The sequence below is a fragment of the Mesoplodon densirostris genome, chromosome 16, assembly GCF_025265405.1.
Source record: "Mesoplodon densirostris isolate mMesDen1 chromosome 16, mMesDen1 primary haplotype, whole genome shotgun sequence".
In the NCBI taxonomy this organism is placed as follows: domain Eukaryota; kingdom Metazoa; phylum Chordata; class Mammalia; order Artiodactyla; family Ziphiidae; genus Mesoplodon; species Mesoplodon densirostris.
In genome coordinates this window covers 54,950,486-54,964,626 of record NC_082676.1, presented here as the reverse complement: position 1 = coordinate 54,964,626, position 14,141 = coordinate 54,950,486, and the positions used below count along the sequence as shown (strand labels likewise).

The 14,141-nt window shown below is 42.5% G+C and overlaps 1 protein-coding gene across 2 annotated transcripts in view; it reads right to left on the bottom strand.

Annotated features, from left to right (window-relative positions):
• Nucleotides 1-4,249: 4,249 nt before the first annotated feature.
• PARN (poly(A)-specific ribonuclease) overlaps nucleotides 4,250-14,141 on the bottom strand; it is a 160,699-nt gene continuing 150,807 nt past the window's right edge. For both annotated transcript variants that reach the window (XM_060078713.1, XM_060078714.1), the window contains one exon: nucleotides 4,250-5,293. In XM_060078713.1, coding sequence (XP_059934696.1) covers nucleotides 5,241-5,293 — 53 coding nt within the window. In that variant the 3' untranslated portion in view covers nucleotides 4,250-5,240. The remainder of the gene's footprint in view (nucleotides 5,294-14,141) is intronic.

Here is a 14,141-nt window from a genome sequence, read left to right as displayed (position 1 = left end):
TGAATGGATACACAGACATGTGCATACTCAGTGGTAAAAAATGATACACACGGCTACATGGATGAATCTCAAAAACATCATGCTGAGTGAAAGAGGCCTCACACCAAAGAGCATGACTTCATGATTCTATTCTCATGAAGTTCTAGAAAAGGTTAGACTGATCTGTGATGAAAAAAATTCAGCCCAGTGGTAACCTCTGGGGGTGGGAGTGGGTAGGGGTGGACTGAAAGAAGCAGAAGGGAATATTCTCTGGTGATGGTGATGTGATGATCTTTTTTTTTTTTTTTTTTTTTGCGGTATGTGGGCCTCTCACTGTTGTGGCCTCTCCCGTTGCGGAGCACAGGCTCTGGACGCGCAGGCTCAGCGGCCATGGCTCACGGGCCTAGCTGCTCCGCGGCATGTGGGATCTTCCCGGACTGGGGCACAAACCCGTGTCCCCTGCATCGGAAGGCGGACTCTCAACCACTGCGCCACCAGGGAAGCCCAATGTTCTGTATCTTGAGAGATCGTGTTGCATTAGTTAGAATCTATCAGATGGTACACTTAAGATCTGAGCATTTCACTATAAATTTTATCCCCAGTGATCCCCAAATATAAACACATATTAAACTCTGGTTCATGACAAGCATGCTCAAGGATTTGGGAGGCAGAGTGCTCTGATGTTTGCAAATTACTTAGAAATGCATCCAAAACTAAGATGAATTGATGGGTGGATGGAAGGATGGCTGAATGGTTATGTAATAAAGCAAATACAGCAAAATGGTAGCTGTACAATCTAGGTGGGGAGGAAACGGGTGTTTGCTGAACAATTCTTTCAACTTCTTTGTATGTTTGAAATTTTTCATAATAAAATGTTGGAAGGGGGGGAACAGGATGAATATAAAGTTTTTTAAAAAAAGGACAGAGACGCAGCACTCAATCTCCATCCCAGCTCTAAAATCAAAGAACTACAAAATGACTTGAAAGGAAACACCGAGGTCCCCACTTCTATGCCCACCTCCAGGTTTGGTTACAGTATTTAAGTAACCCCAGAACCACAGCCCCATCATCATAATATGCCCCTGAGCCTCCGTATCAAAAATCCAAAGCAGCATCCTACGGTTTCAGGCCCAGAAGAGACATCAGCCTGCGTGTATGCATGTGTGTGTGTGTACCAAGAAGATGGCCAACCCAGTTCACCTCCTTTACGTCATTTGATACAGTTGGGAAAATAGGGGTCTGGGCACATACCAGGGCTCAGCTGGGTATTTAATGCTAAGGCAGACACCCACCCTGCAACCATGCCTATGTCAGCTCCAACCAGGGTTTCAGATCAAAAGCATCATCTTCCAATATCAATGTGACTCATTGTGCACTTGGGTGTGCTGGGCGTTTGACATGACTTCATTTAATCCTCACAACCACCCTATGAGGTAGGTTTATTATCTTGCTTTTATGGTTGAGGAAACAGCCTCAGAGAGGGTAAATAATGCCCAGGAACACACAGCCGGAGCTGGGATGCAGGTACATTCAGTGAGGCTCTAGGGCAGAGGGCCTTTCTAGAAAGCACTCCCCTCACCCCCACAAGCCCCTATGAACCAGTACTGACAGGGGTGCAACCTGTGTGTCTGTATAGCTTTTTGAGCAGGGAGAACTGGGCTTCAGGGGACAATGAAAAATCTCGTCACCTGAGAGCAACGGGTCCGATCTCTCTCCCTCTGAGGCCCTGCACGCATGGAGATCCTCTAGGCCACCCCACACTCTGCGTTTCTATGCCAGGCGTGCTCATTAGGCTAGATGTATGTTTCACATGTACACCAATCATAGCCTCGCACTGGTTTTCCCTCTTGTTCATTCCGTTAAAAGAAGTGTCAGGCCTATGTTTTCCTCTAAGAGTTTGATAGTGTTTGGCCTTACATTTCAGTCTTTAATCCATTTTGAGTTCATTTTTGTGTATGGTGTTAGGGAGTGTTCTAATTTCATACTTTTACATGTACCTGTCCAGTTTTCCCAGCACCACTTATTGAAGAGGCTGTCTTTTCTCCACTGTATATTCTTGCCTCCTGTATCAAAGATAAGGTGACCATATGTGCGTGGGTTTATCTCTGGGCTTTCTATCATGTTCCATTGATCTATATTTCTGTTTTTGTGCCAGTACCATACTGTCTTGATTACTGTAGCTTTGTAGTATAGTCTGATGTCAGGGAGCCTGATTCCTCAAGCTCCATAGGCAGAATACTCTATGACATAAATCACAGCAAGATCCTTTTTGACCCACCTCCTAGAGAAATGGAAATAAAAACAGAAATAAACAAATGGCACCTAATGAAACTTAAAAGCTTTTGCACAGCAAAGGAAACCATAAACAAGACCAAAAGACAACCCTCAGAATGGGAGAAAATATTTGTAAATGAAGCAACTGACAGAGGACTAATCTCCAAAATTTACAAGCAGCTCATGCAGCTCAATAACAAAAAAACAAACAACCCAATCCAAAAATAGGCAGAAGACCTAAATAGACATTTCTCCAAAGAAGATATACAGACTGCCAACAAACACATGAAAGAATGCTCAACATCATTAATCATTAGAGAAATGCAAATCAAAACTACAATGAGATATCATCTCACACCGGTCAGAATGGCCATCATCAAAAAATCTAGAAACAATAAATGCTGGAAAGGGTATGGAGAAAAGGGAACACTCTTGCACTGTTGGTGGGAATGTAAATTGATACAGCCACTATGGAGAACAGTATGGAGGATCCTTAAAAAACTAAAAATAGAATTACCATACAACTCAGCAATCCCACTATTGGGCATCTGTGCATATACCCTGAGAAAAACATAATTCAAAAAGAGTCATGTGGGGCTTCCCTGGTGGCGCAGTGGTTGAGGGTCCAACTGCCGATGCAGGGGACGCGGGTTCGTGCCCCGGACCGGGAGGATCTCACATGCCGCGGAGCGGCTGGGTCCATGAGCCATGGCCGCTGAGCCTGTGCGTCCGGAGCCTGTACTCCACAACGGGAGAGGCCACAACAGTGAGAGGCCCGCGTACAGCAAAAAAAAAAAAAAAGAGTCATGTACCACAATGTTCATTGCAGCTCTATTTACAATAGCCAGGACATGGAAGCGACCAAAGTGTCCATCAACAGATGAATGGATAAAGAAGATGTGGCACATATATACAATGGAATATTACTCAGCCATAAAAAGAAACGAAATTGAGTTACTTGTAGTGAGGTGGATGGACCTAGAGTCTGTCATACAGAGTCAAGTCAGAAAGAGAAAAACAAATACCGTATGCTAACACATATATATGGAATCTAAAAAAAAAAAAAGGTCATGAAGAACCTAGGGGTAAGACGGGAATAAAGACACAGATCTACTAGAGAATGGACTTGAGGATATGGGGAGGGGGAAGGGTAAGCTGTGACAAAGTGAGAGAGTGGCATGGACACATATACACTACCAAACGTAAAATAGATAGCTAGTGGGAAGCAGCTGCATAGCACAGGGAGATCAGCTCAGTGGTTTGTGACCACCTAGAGGGATGGGATAGGGAGGGTGGGAGGGAGAAACAAGAGGTAAGAGATATGGGAACATATGTATATGTATAACTGATTCACTTTGTTATACAGCAGAAACTAACACACCATTGTAAAGCAATTATACTCCAATAAAGATGTTAAAAAAAATTAAAAAAAAAAAAAAAGAAGTGTCAGGTACTACCTGTTTCTATCTGTAGGCTTTAATGACTCAGGAGAGTCCAGCAGCGCCCTCTAACCCCCTCCTTTGTCTTTACCCTCCTGTCACACTTTCCCACTGGGCTGTGCCTGGTGACCGCGTTGAGCAGGGGTGGGAGCTCCTCGTGCCAAGTCTGGGTTTGTAACTTTGGGGATGGGGGAGGGGGAAGGGAAGATGTTAAGAGGCCCTTAATTGGGGAAAATGTCTTACAAATATGAATTTCCACGACACCTGGGATTCTGATCAGAGCTGTAAGAACTCAGATCCTTCCCACCAGAAAAAGATGCAGCCCCTCCTACACCATTTACCACGGGCTCCACTCCAGCACCAGGCATCTGACTCATGAAGGCAGGTGAAAGGGGTTAGAGGTTAAAAAAAAAAAAAAAAAAAGAAAAAACCATAAGCACCAGGCTTAGTGACTTACCAGGGCCTTTTCAAGGGTGATCTTTAGAGAGAAATATGTCTATGTAGAGATTAAGTATGTCATTCACTTATAAAAGAAGAGAAAGGAAAAAACAAGAATCCTATGAAAATTTCTTTAATTTTCATCTTTTGGAAATACATTTTTCATTTTTATTTCCACGATACAAAAATGTTTAATATCTAACAATGATCTATATGAAGCAGATCTACTGCAGTAGATCCACGAGATTCTGTCCCTGTTGTGATCTGTTTCAACAGAGAAAGGGCTGGTACATGGTGTTGATTTGTCATGATTTCACACACATGCACACACGCCACCTCACCCCCAGACGCCACCAAACAGAGAAGACACCAGGCTAGGATAATGAAAACTGAAAGCAGCGCTACATGGGAAAACAGAAATTAATTTTTCACTCATACACTCCACCATGAGAAACTCACATCTTAGGGGAAAAACTCTAAATAAATATGCCCCAAAGGTCAAGGCAGGTGTTGACAGTGGTAGACATTTTCCTACTGGGAAAACAAGCTTGAGAGCCTCATATTTTCAGGCAGCGATGGTGGAAAGCAGGCAGACACAACCAAATTCTCTACTGGGAGACATATCCACGCGCTGGGCTGGGTATACCCATGCCCATGGCCTGACATACCCATGCCCCCAGGCCTGAGCATGAGATGGTGGATGAGAACCTCTCAAAGCAGGAAAGATTTCAACCCCAAATTCAGAATGACAGCACCCAAGAGTGTCGGCTCTTTCTGTGAAATCTCACGGCCAACCTTCCCCATCAGGTGGATTCTTAAACACAGATTCTTGACAGGAAGGGTTTCACATGAGCAACAAGTAATGACCTGGTTAATCAAGTACACATGACAGCCGACGACACGCTGAGTGCCAGCAGACAGGTGATGCTAAAGAGGAAGGAACACAGCCTTGACGATAAAAACTGGGATTTTTCAGGAGACACACACTTGCTTTCAAACCCCTCCTGCACCACATTGGATTCAGTTAAACATAGTATGGCTTCCAAAAATGCCGGCTGCTTCTTTCCTTCTCAGCAACAGCACCAGCGGTTTGTTCCACTCAGGTCTTGGTTACCACGTGTCAGGGACCTCAAAGAGCTTGGCTGAGCTGTCCGAGATGCTTCCTGGTGGGAGAGGACAAAACAAGGTGAACAAGGAGAGGACCACCCCAGGGGGAGAACAAAAAGACCAGCTGCAAAGACAGCTTCAACCAGGGCCAGGGCCGGGTGGTGGCACGGCCACAAGTGGAAAGAGTCTACGGGTGGGCCTTGCCTATGGAGAGCAGTGCCCGGCAAACAGAGGCCACACTGCAGAAACATCATGGCAGGGCCAAGGAAGTGCCTCCCTGCTTGGGTGCCTCTCTTGATTTTACAGGAGTGACAGTATCTCTCAGTGAGAACGCACTCTGTATTCTTTGCTAGCCAGCATGCTGGGCACTTAGTTCATTTATCTTCATAAAAGTCCAGTTCAGGGGTACCAATATCCCCATTTTACAGACACAAGACATCTAGCAAGTGTCTGAGATGGGGTCTGGATTCTTCCGCAGCACCGAGGTGGCTGGGTTCCTCTGTGCCGTGGTGACCGGTGCCCAGATGAGAAATCTCAAGGGCTGGCAGCTAGACAGTGGCGGGAAGCTGACCAGTGGGAGTTCAAAGATCCCAAAAGGGGCAAAAGCAGCTTGTAGCTTTTTCCAATTTCAGCAACACTGGCTACAGTCTTCTTGGACTGAAGGGTCTCTTCCATTACAAACAGTTTCACCCCGAAGTTAGAAGCCCGTCTCTATTCAGCTACTTTCTGCAACAGCAGCAGCAGCACTGGGTCAGGGCCTGGACCACAAACGTCCAGATCTGAGTGAATGGGAATTAAGTTAGGAAACAGCGTGTTCACGATGGAAAATGCACGACCGGGCATTCTGGTACCCGTGGTATCATGCATTATTTAAGCTCTAGAGCAGGGCTGGCAGGGAAACGGGCAAAGCCAGCCCCAGCTGCTAACACTCCAAGGGTTCAAAAGGGGAGAGGTCTGTGATGATGCCTGAAGTAGAGAGTAACTTCTAAAAACAGAGGGGAACTCACTCAGCTGGCAGTGGCTACTGCCAGTGACAGGAATGCCTGAAGGTAACTAGGTCCAAACACATGAAATAACACAGGGAATTCCACTAGAGTGAGAATTCCCACTTCTGCTCATTTATTGAGATAAAGTCCAGACAGACAGGATAAGAAGAGCAGGCGAGGGGTCATTTGAAGTCTTCTGCCCCAAGTCTCGTGGCTGTGTTGCACATGCATCTCTTGGGACTGCTCCTGAGAAGTGAAGATGGGCAGGAGATGGTCCATGTGACAAAGACTCCCATGATCCAGTTAGAAAAGGAATAAAGGTTATTGAAAAATGAAACAAAACACAAACACAAACACTCCCCTCCCCAGAGCAACTAAATACTACAGACGGCCCATGATAAGACTGAACCAGCCTGACCCCTCCTCCACCACACAGTCACACAACACCTAACTGTAGGGAGGAAAATAAACATCAATAAGGGCATTTTCACAATTCACATATCAAAGAAATATTACAGCAGCCAATCTGCCATTCTAAAGGTAAAATCCACAACGCCAAATGTGGGGAGCTGAAATAAATTAAAACTAGCTGAGAGGAAAAAAGATAAATGGCTAAAAGCAACTGCGTTGTCATATTTATCATCGCACCCGCGGTTAGCTGGATGGGAGTGTATGTGAGTCTGGTGGTACGCCATCAAACGCACAGGAGCGACTCTGTGAAGAGCTAGTGAGAAATAACAGAATAAGCAAAAGCTGTGAAGTGAGGCAAGTCTGGCCTGACCGTCTCACTAGCTGTAAGACTCCAAGCAACTCTCACTGCCTCATCTATAAGATGGACTTGATGCTACTTTATGCCACCCAGGACTTCTGAGATTCAGCCAGGTTCCTGGCACAGAGCAAGTTTTTAATGCACATTAGGCTCCTTCCCTTAGGGATAAAGTGGCCCAACACTGAACGTGGTGGCTGCCCAGGAAGCCAACAGCCTGCAGTCAGAGAGCTGCCTAAAATGCGCAGCTGCTGAGCAAGAATGATGTGTACAGAGGAAACAGAACTTTACGAACCATCTAAAGGAGACCCAGACCAGAGGGGAGCTGGAGGTCACTGCTGGTGTTTGTTCTAGCACCTTCCAGAAAGAGAGAGCTGTAGACCGTCAAAGGGTCCGTCTCAAAGCTAACGGATAAAGAGCTACGGTTGGTTTTCCGGGGAACTCACCTTCACAGCCCTGCTTTGTTACTAGAGTGCAAAGAATTATTCAGGAACAATTTTTCTTTTTAAACAGATACTTCAGGACATCTGCCTCCTGCTATGATGGACCATACCTTGCATCACATACAAAGATTAACTCTAAATGGATTGTATGTCTAAATGTAAAACCTAAAACTGGAAAACTTCCAGAAGAAAACACAAGAGAAGATCTCTGCAATCGAGTAAGGCAAAGATTTCTTAGATATGACAACAAAGGCATAATCCAAGGGAAAAAATTGATTAATTGGATTTCGTTAAAATTTAAAACTTCTACTATTGAAAGATACTGTTAAGAGAATGAAAAGAAAAGCACAGTCTGGAAGAATTTGTAAAACACCCAAAAGGACTTGTATCCCGAATACGTAAGAATACGTAAGAACTCTTAAAATTGAATAAGGAGAAAACAAACAACCCAATGAAAAAATGAGCAAAAGATTTGAACAAACATTTCATTAAAGAGATTTAAATGGACAAATAATCAAATAGAAAGATACTTAACATCATTAGTCATTAGAGAAATTCAAACCAAAGCCATAATGAGATACCAGTACACACCACTAGAATGGCAAAAAGGACAATACCAACACTGGTGACGGTACAGAGCCACTGAGCCCTCAGGCCCGGCTGGTGGGAATGCAAAATGCTGCAGCCACTTTGGAAAACAGTGTGCCAGGTTCTTATAAAATTAAACATACACTTACCATACGACCCAGTAATTCCAGCCTTAGGTATTTTCCCAAAGAAATGAACACTTAGTTCGCACAAAAACTTATACACAAATGTTTATATCTGCTAGATTCTTAGTTGCTAACAACCTAAATGCCAACAGGCAAAATGGATAAATAAACAGTGATATGTCCATAAAATGGACTGCTACTCAGCAGAAAGAAGGAATGAGCCAGTGACATGGGCAAGAACACAGACAAACGTCAAATGCGTTAAGCTAAGTGCAAGACTCAAGGGGTTACTTATTGAATGATTCCACTTAAATGACCTTCTGAAAAAGGCAAAATTACAGTGCTAGAAAGCAGATCAGTGGCTGCCGGGATCTATGGATGGGAAGGGGCTGATTGCAAAGGGGCACGAGGGAATCTTCTGGAATAACTGTTCTATTTCTTGAACACAGTGATGCTTATATGACTGTACACATTTGTCAAAATTCATCAACTTTTACACTTAAAAGTTATGACATATTGTATGTAAATTGTATCTTAGTAAAGCTGACCCTGCAAAAGGTATGAGGAATGTTGTTTTAAACAAATCCAACAAATTTTAATATGAAATATTATGTTGATAATTAAAATTATTTGACCAAGAGTTTTTTTTTTTAATGGGGGGAAAACAAGATACTAAATGACATATAGAGTATGATGCCAACTATGTATAAAAATGATAGGCAGAGTAAAATACTTGTTAACAGAGTATCAAGTAACTGTAGGGTTTAATGTTCTAGCTTCCTTCGTTTTACTGATTTTCATAGTGAGCACATTATTTTTATTAACAGAAACAACAAAAGAAACTAAAAGATACTTGTTTCTGCTGATTTACCTTTCACCTAACTAGAGTTGAAAGGGAGAAACTCTGAGAGCTAAGACAGCTCTTCCCTCACGTGAATCTGAAAAACTACACAGCACACTGGAAATCTGCCGTCATATCGCTTCCTACAGAGTGGAATTCTGTATAGGGCAAGATCCTTTGGGGTGCCATACAGGAGTTTTTAAGTAGGAAATGCTCCAAAGGGCCTGGTCGTGGGGTGGTATCCACACCAGGAAAGCAGGGCTCCCCTGGATGGTGTGTGGGGAGCCCCCGAGGTCTGCCTGGAGGAAGAGGGAGTCGCAGGGAGTGTGCCGCCCCACAGGGCAGTGCACTCCTTGGTTAGGCTGAAATCTGCATTTTAATTGAGGAATTAAAAAGTTCTTTGGGAGGTCGCTGGACATCCCCTAGCCTGGCCGCTCAGGTGACTGATAGCACCAACTGCAGATCGTGTTCCTGACTTCAGGAGACCTCCAACAGCATAAGGAGACCGCTGTTCTAGGTAGACTCCCTACTTTTATACGGTAACCCTAGGGATTTAAGCTGGAAAGGTTCAGCAGATTAGTCAAGACTACAATAAAACCTGCGGCTCTTGGCAACCATGTAAAGCTCTAATGTATTGGGTTTTTCTTTTTGCCACAGTTTTTTACTGTGGCACAGGGGCTCAGTAGTTGTGGCTTGCAGGCTGTAGAGCGTGGGCTCAGCAGTTGTGGCACACGGGCTTAGTTACTCCACAGCATGTGGGATCTTCCCAGACCAGGGCTCGAACGTGTGTCCCCTGCATTCGCAGGTGGATTCTTAACCACTGTGCCACCAGGAAAGCCCTGTGTTGGATTTTAAATGTAAAGTGGAAAGGAAACTTGGAACAACTCTCTCACGTGACAAAAAGTCACCAGGAACAGTCCACAGCTCGGCCCTGTTCTGTGAACACTGTCTAACAGGTGCTGCCGGAACCTCTGGCTAGTGGACAGTCCATCTTTATTTTGAGACTGGCCAGTCTGGTCAGCATCAGGCCACTGGAACACAATTCACTTACTCAGCAAGAGCAAGTGCGCTGTGGACACCCATCCATTGCTGTCTGCGGAACATTTCTTAGACAGTTTACTCCAGCATAAATGGCACACAGAGCTGTTTCCTTTATGTACCAATGAAGAATATACCTTGAATGCCCCAGTGGAAAGCAGACAGCATTACCAATCTACACTAACTACAATAAATATAAAGGGAGGGGATTTATATTATACATTTGCTTCCTGAAAATAGGATAGAAACAACTACAGTTACGAGAAATATTTACTAAGTACATAACAGGTACATAAAGCTCCAAAAGAAAATAATGTCTCGGACTTTTACTGCATGATTTCATCACAAGAAAATCCAGGTTGGTAGTTGTTTCTGATCTAGAACAGATGCCAGAAATATTCACCTTTGCCAAGAATCCTTTGTTTCCTCTAAAGTTTGGATAAACTTCACATTTTGCAGAGTGGTACAAGGCCTTTGCTCTGGATCAGATAGCCCTCCCTGCCACCCCCAATAACAGCTGTATTTGACTTTGCATATTTGTGATTCTGTGAGCCTTGGTTTCCTCTCTATAAATTAGATATAATGATATCTACACCTTACTTGGTTTTTATAATGACTAGGCCATAAAGGACGTTCCTAGCACAATGTCCGGTATATAATATCAACTCAATAAATGGTCATTTCTTCTATAACTTAAGTCACTTTGTTATATGGGAAGGTGTCCAGTACTTAACTCTTAGTGTATCTTTGATATTAAATTGTGTAACTAAGAAAAATGACACTGTTTTGTGTGGGACTTAGCAAGCATCAGTGTCCCGGGATTGCTATGGTACATGATATTCTATGGCCGTACTTCTTGCTACTTTCCCCTCGGAAAACAGAACATTTCCTACAGGTGGAATGCTGTCTTTTATGTTTCTCATGCCTTCACTAGCAGTGCACTGGGCACCCAACGTACCCTAGTGATCATCTGAGCACCTGTCAAGATAATGTCCCCAGTAGGAACGCTCAGGCTAGATGCCTTAGAACCCATCTGTGCAGGACAGACGGAGCCACACTGTACCAGACACTCTAATCCAGTTCCAGCCGAGATCAATCCAGGCCCTCTCTGCTCCTGGGGCACTCTGAACCTTTGGGAGGTTCATACAGACCCTTTAGAGTCTGAACTTTGCACTGTCACTCATTTTAGGACCTCCTTAAAGTAAATGAGCAATCAAAATCAGATGACTTACCAAGTCCAGCACCCGATATCTCGACCTACATCCTGCTGATACTATTAGGACTACATGCTTAAAACAAACCAAGAGGATCCAGGAAACTTCCAGCCTTGCGTCAGAAGGTCTTAGTGAATGGTGCTCCACAAGAAAACTCAATGATCTCAAGTGCTCTGATTCATTTAAAAGTTGTCAAGATGCTTCTCTTTCTTTTTTAGCTGGACTGACAAAGAAGTACAAAAATCTTTTTTTTTTTTTTTTTTAGCTCAAATCTTGTGGCAGTGACAGCTTTACTGTCAATGGGAGGGGAAAAAAACTATTTTAATGATGGTATTATAAATTCAAAATCCCAAATAACTCATAGAAAGTTTTCATTTAAAATGATGAAAGTTATAAAAGGAGCTAATCTACTGATGCAATCTATTATTAGGTATTTTAATACCTTTGAGATTGTGCTGAGATAGAAGGGAAAAAATCTAAAATCCTGTCCCTGAGAAGTAATAGATAAGTGAAAAAATTAAAGAGAATGATATGAAGGAAAGCTATACAAGAGGGGAAAAGTGCCCCACCACCCAACATGCTTGGGGTGAGCTCTGAAAGTCATGCTAACATTTAATATTTAAGATTTGTGAAGCAGGTACAATGTGGCAGTGGTAACAAGTTATCAAAGATGAAGGCTAAGTATGTTACAGATTTAAAAAACTTCTCTAATACTTAAATGAGGGAAAGGAAGGGAGACTCACAGATTCAAGAGACAGCTAAAATACAAGCCCCAGACTTCAAACAAGAGTTTAAGTTTTCAGTTAAAGTTAAGCTTTAGCATAATGTATAAAAGGCATCTGTGACATTTTTGCTGCTTCTTTGATTTCATTCGTATCAATGAGATTCAGAAAACGCCCTGTAGGCAGATCGAGCCACATGTAAAAAGAGGAATTAACTGAAACACAATGGATTCTTGGCTTGGGTGTGAATCAAGTTCCAGGCTTCCACTCCCATCCTTTGATTTGACTGTTGGTTCCACTAACAGGGGTGACTATCAGGAAGCGAGATACAGGAGAGGAGTAATTTTGGCTTGCAGGCATCCCCCTCGTCACGTGACTGTGCTTAAAGGTACCCACTTTATTGCAGGCCTGACTTAAGGGCTCTGTGATCTTGGGCAAGTCACATAACCTTCAGGCCTCTGCTGTTTCCTCACTCCTTTTCTTTTCTTTTCTTTTCTTTCATTAATTTTTTTTAATCAAAGTATAGTTGATTCACAGTGTTGTGTTAATTTCTGGTGTGCAGCAAAGTGATTCATTTATATATATATTCTTTTTCATATTCTTTTCCATTATGGTTTATTATAAGATATTGAATATAGTTCCCTGTGATATACAATATGACCTTGTTTACCTATTTTACATATAGTAGTTTGGATTTGATAATTCCAAACTCCTAATTTATCCCTCCTCCACCCTCTTTCCCCTTTGGTAACCATAAATTTTTTTCTATGTCTGTGAGTCTGTTTCTGTTTTGCAAATAAGTTCATTTGTATCATATTTTAGATTCCACATGTAAGTGATATCACATGGTATTTGTCTTTCTCTTTCTGACTTACTTCACTTCGTATGATAATCTCTAGGTCCATCCATGTTGCTGCAAATGGCATTATTTCATTCTTTTTTTATGACTTAGTAGTATTCCATTGTATACATGTACCACATCTTCTTTCCACTCATCTGTTGATGGACATTAAGGTTGCTTCCATGTCTTGGCTATTGTAAACAGTGCTGCTATGAACACTGGGGTGCATATATCTTTTCGAATTAGAGTTTTTCTCTGGATATATGCCCAGGAGAGGGATTGCTGGATTATATGGCAACTCTATTTTTAGTTTTTTAAGGAACCTCCATATGGTTTTACATAGTGGCTGTACCAATTTACATTCCCACCAACAGTGTAGGAGGGTTCCCTTTTCTCCACACCCTCTCCAGCATTTGTTATTTGTAGATTTTTAATGATGGCCATTCTGACCAGTGTGAGGTGATACCTCATTGTAGTTTTGATTTGCATTTCTCTAATTATTAGTGATACTGAGCATCTTTTCATGTGCCTGTTGGCCATCTGCATGTCTTCTTTGGAGAAACGTCTACTTAGGACTTCTGCCCATTTGTTGATTATATTGTTTTCTGTTGTTGTTGTCGAGTTGCATGAGTTGTTTGTATATTTGGGAAATTAAGCCCTTGTTGGACGCATCATTTGCAAATATTTTCTCCCATTCTGGAGGTTGTCTTTTCACTTTCTTTATAGTTTCCTTTGCTGTACAAAAGCTTGTAAGTTTAATTAGATCCCATTTGTTTATTTTTCTTTTTATTTCTACTGCCTTGGGAGACTGACCTAAGAAAACATTGCTATGATTTATGTCAGAGAATGTTTTGCCTATGTTCTCTTCTAGGAATTTTATGGTGTCATGTCTTATATTTAAGTCTTTAAGCTATTTTGAATTTATTTTTGTGTATGACGTGAGGGAGTCTTCTAACTTCACTGATTTACATGCAGCTGTCCAGCCTTCTCAACACCACTTGCAGAAGACACTGTCTTTTCTCAGGCGTCAGTTTTCTTAATTGTAAAATGGACCATCATGCCTACTTCAGAGATTTAAACGAAAGCATTTCCATCAAGCACAAAGTGCAGGGGAAGGGGGGGTGGATGAATTGGGAGATTGGGATTGACATATATACACTACTATGTATAAAATACATAACTAATGAGAACCTACTGTATAGTACAGGGTACTCTACTCAGTGCTCTGTGGTGACCTAAATGGGAAGGAAATCTAAAAAAGAGGGGATATATGTATACGTGTAACTGAATCACTTTGCTGTACAGCGGAAACTAACATAACATGGTAAAGCAACTATACT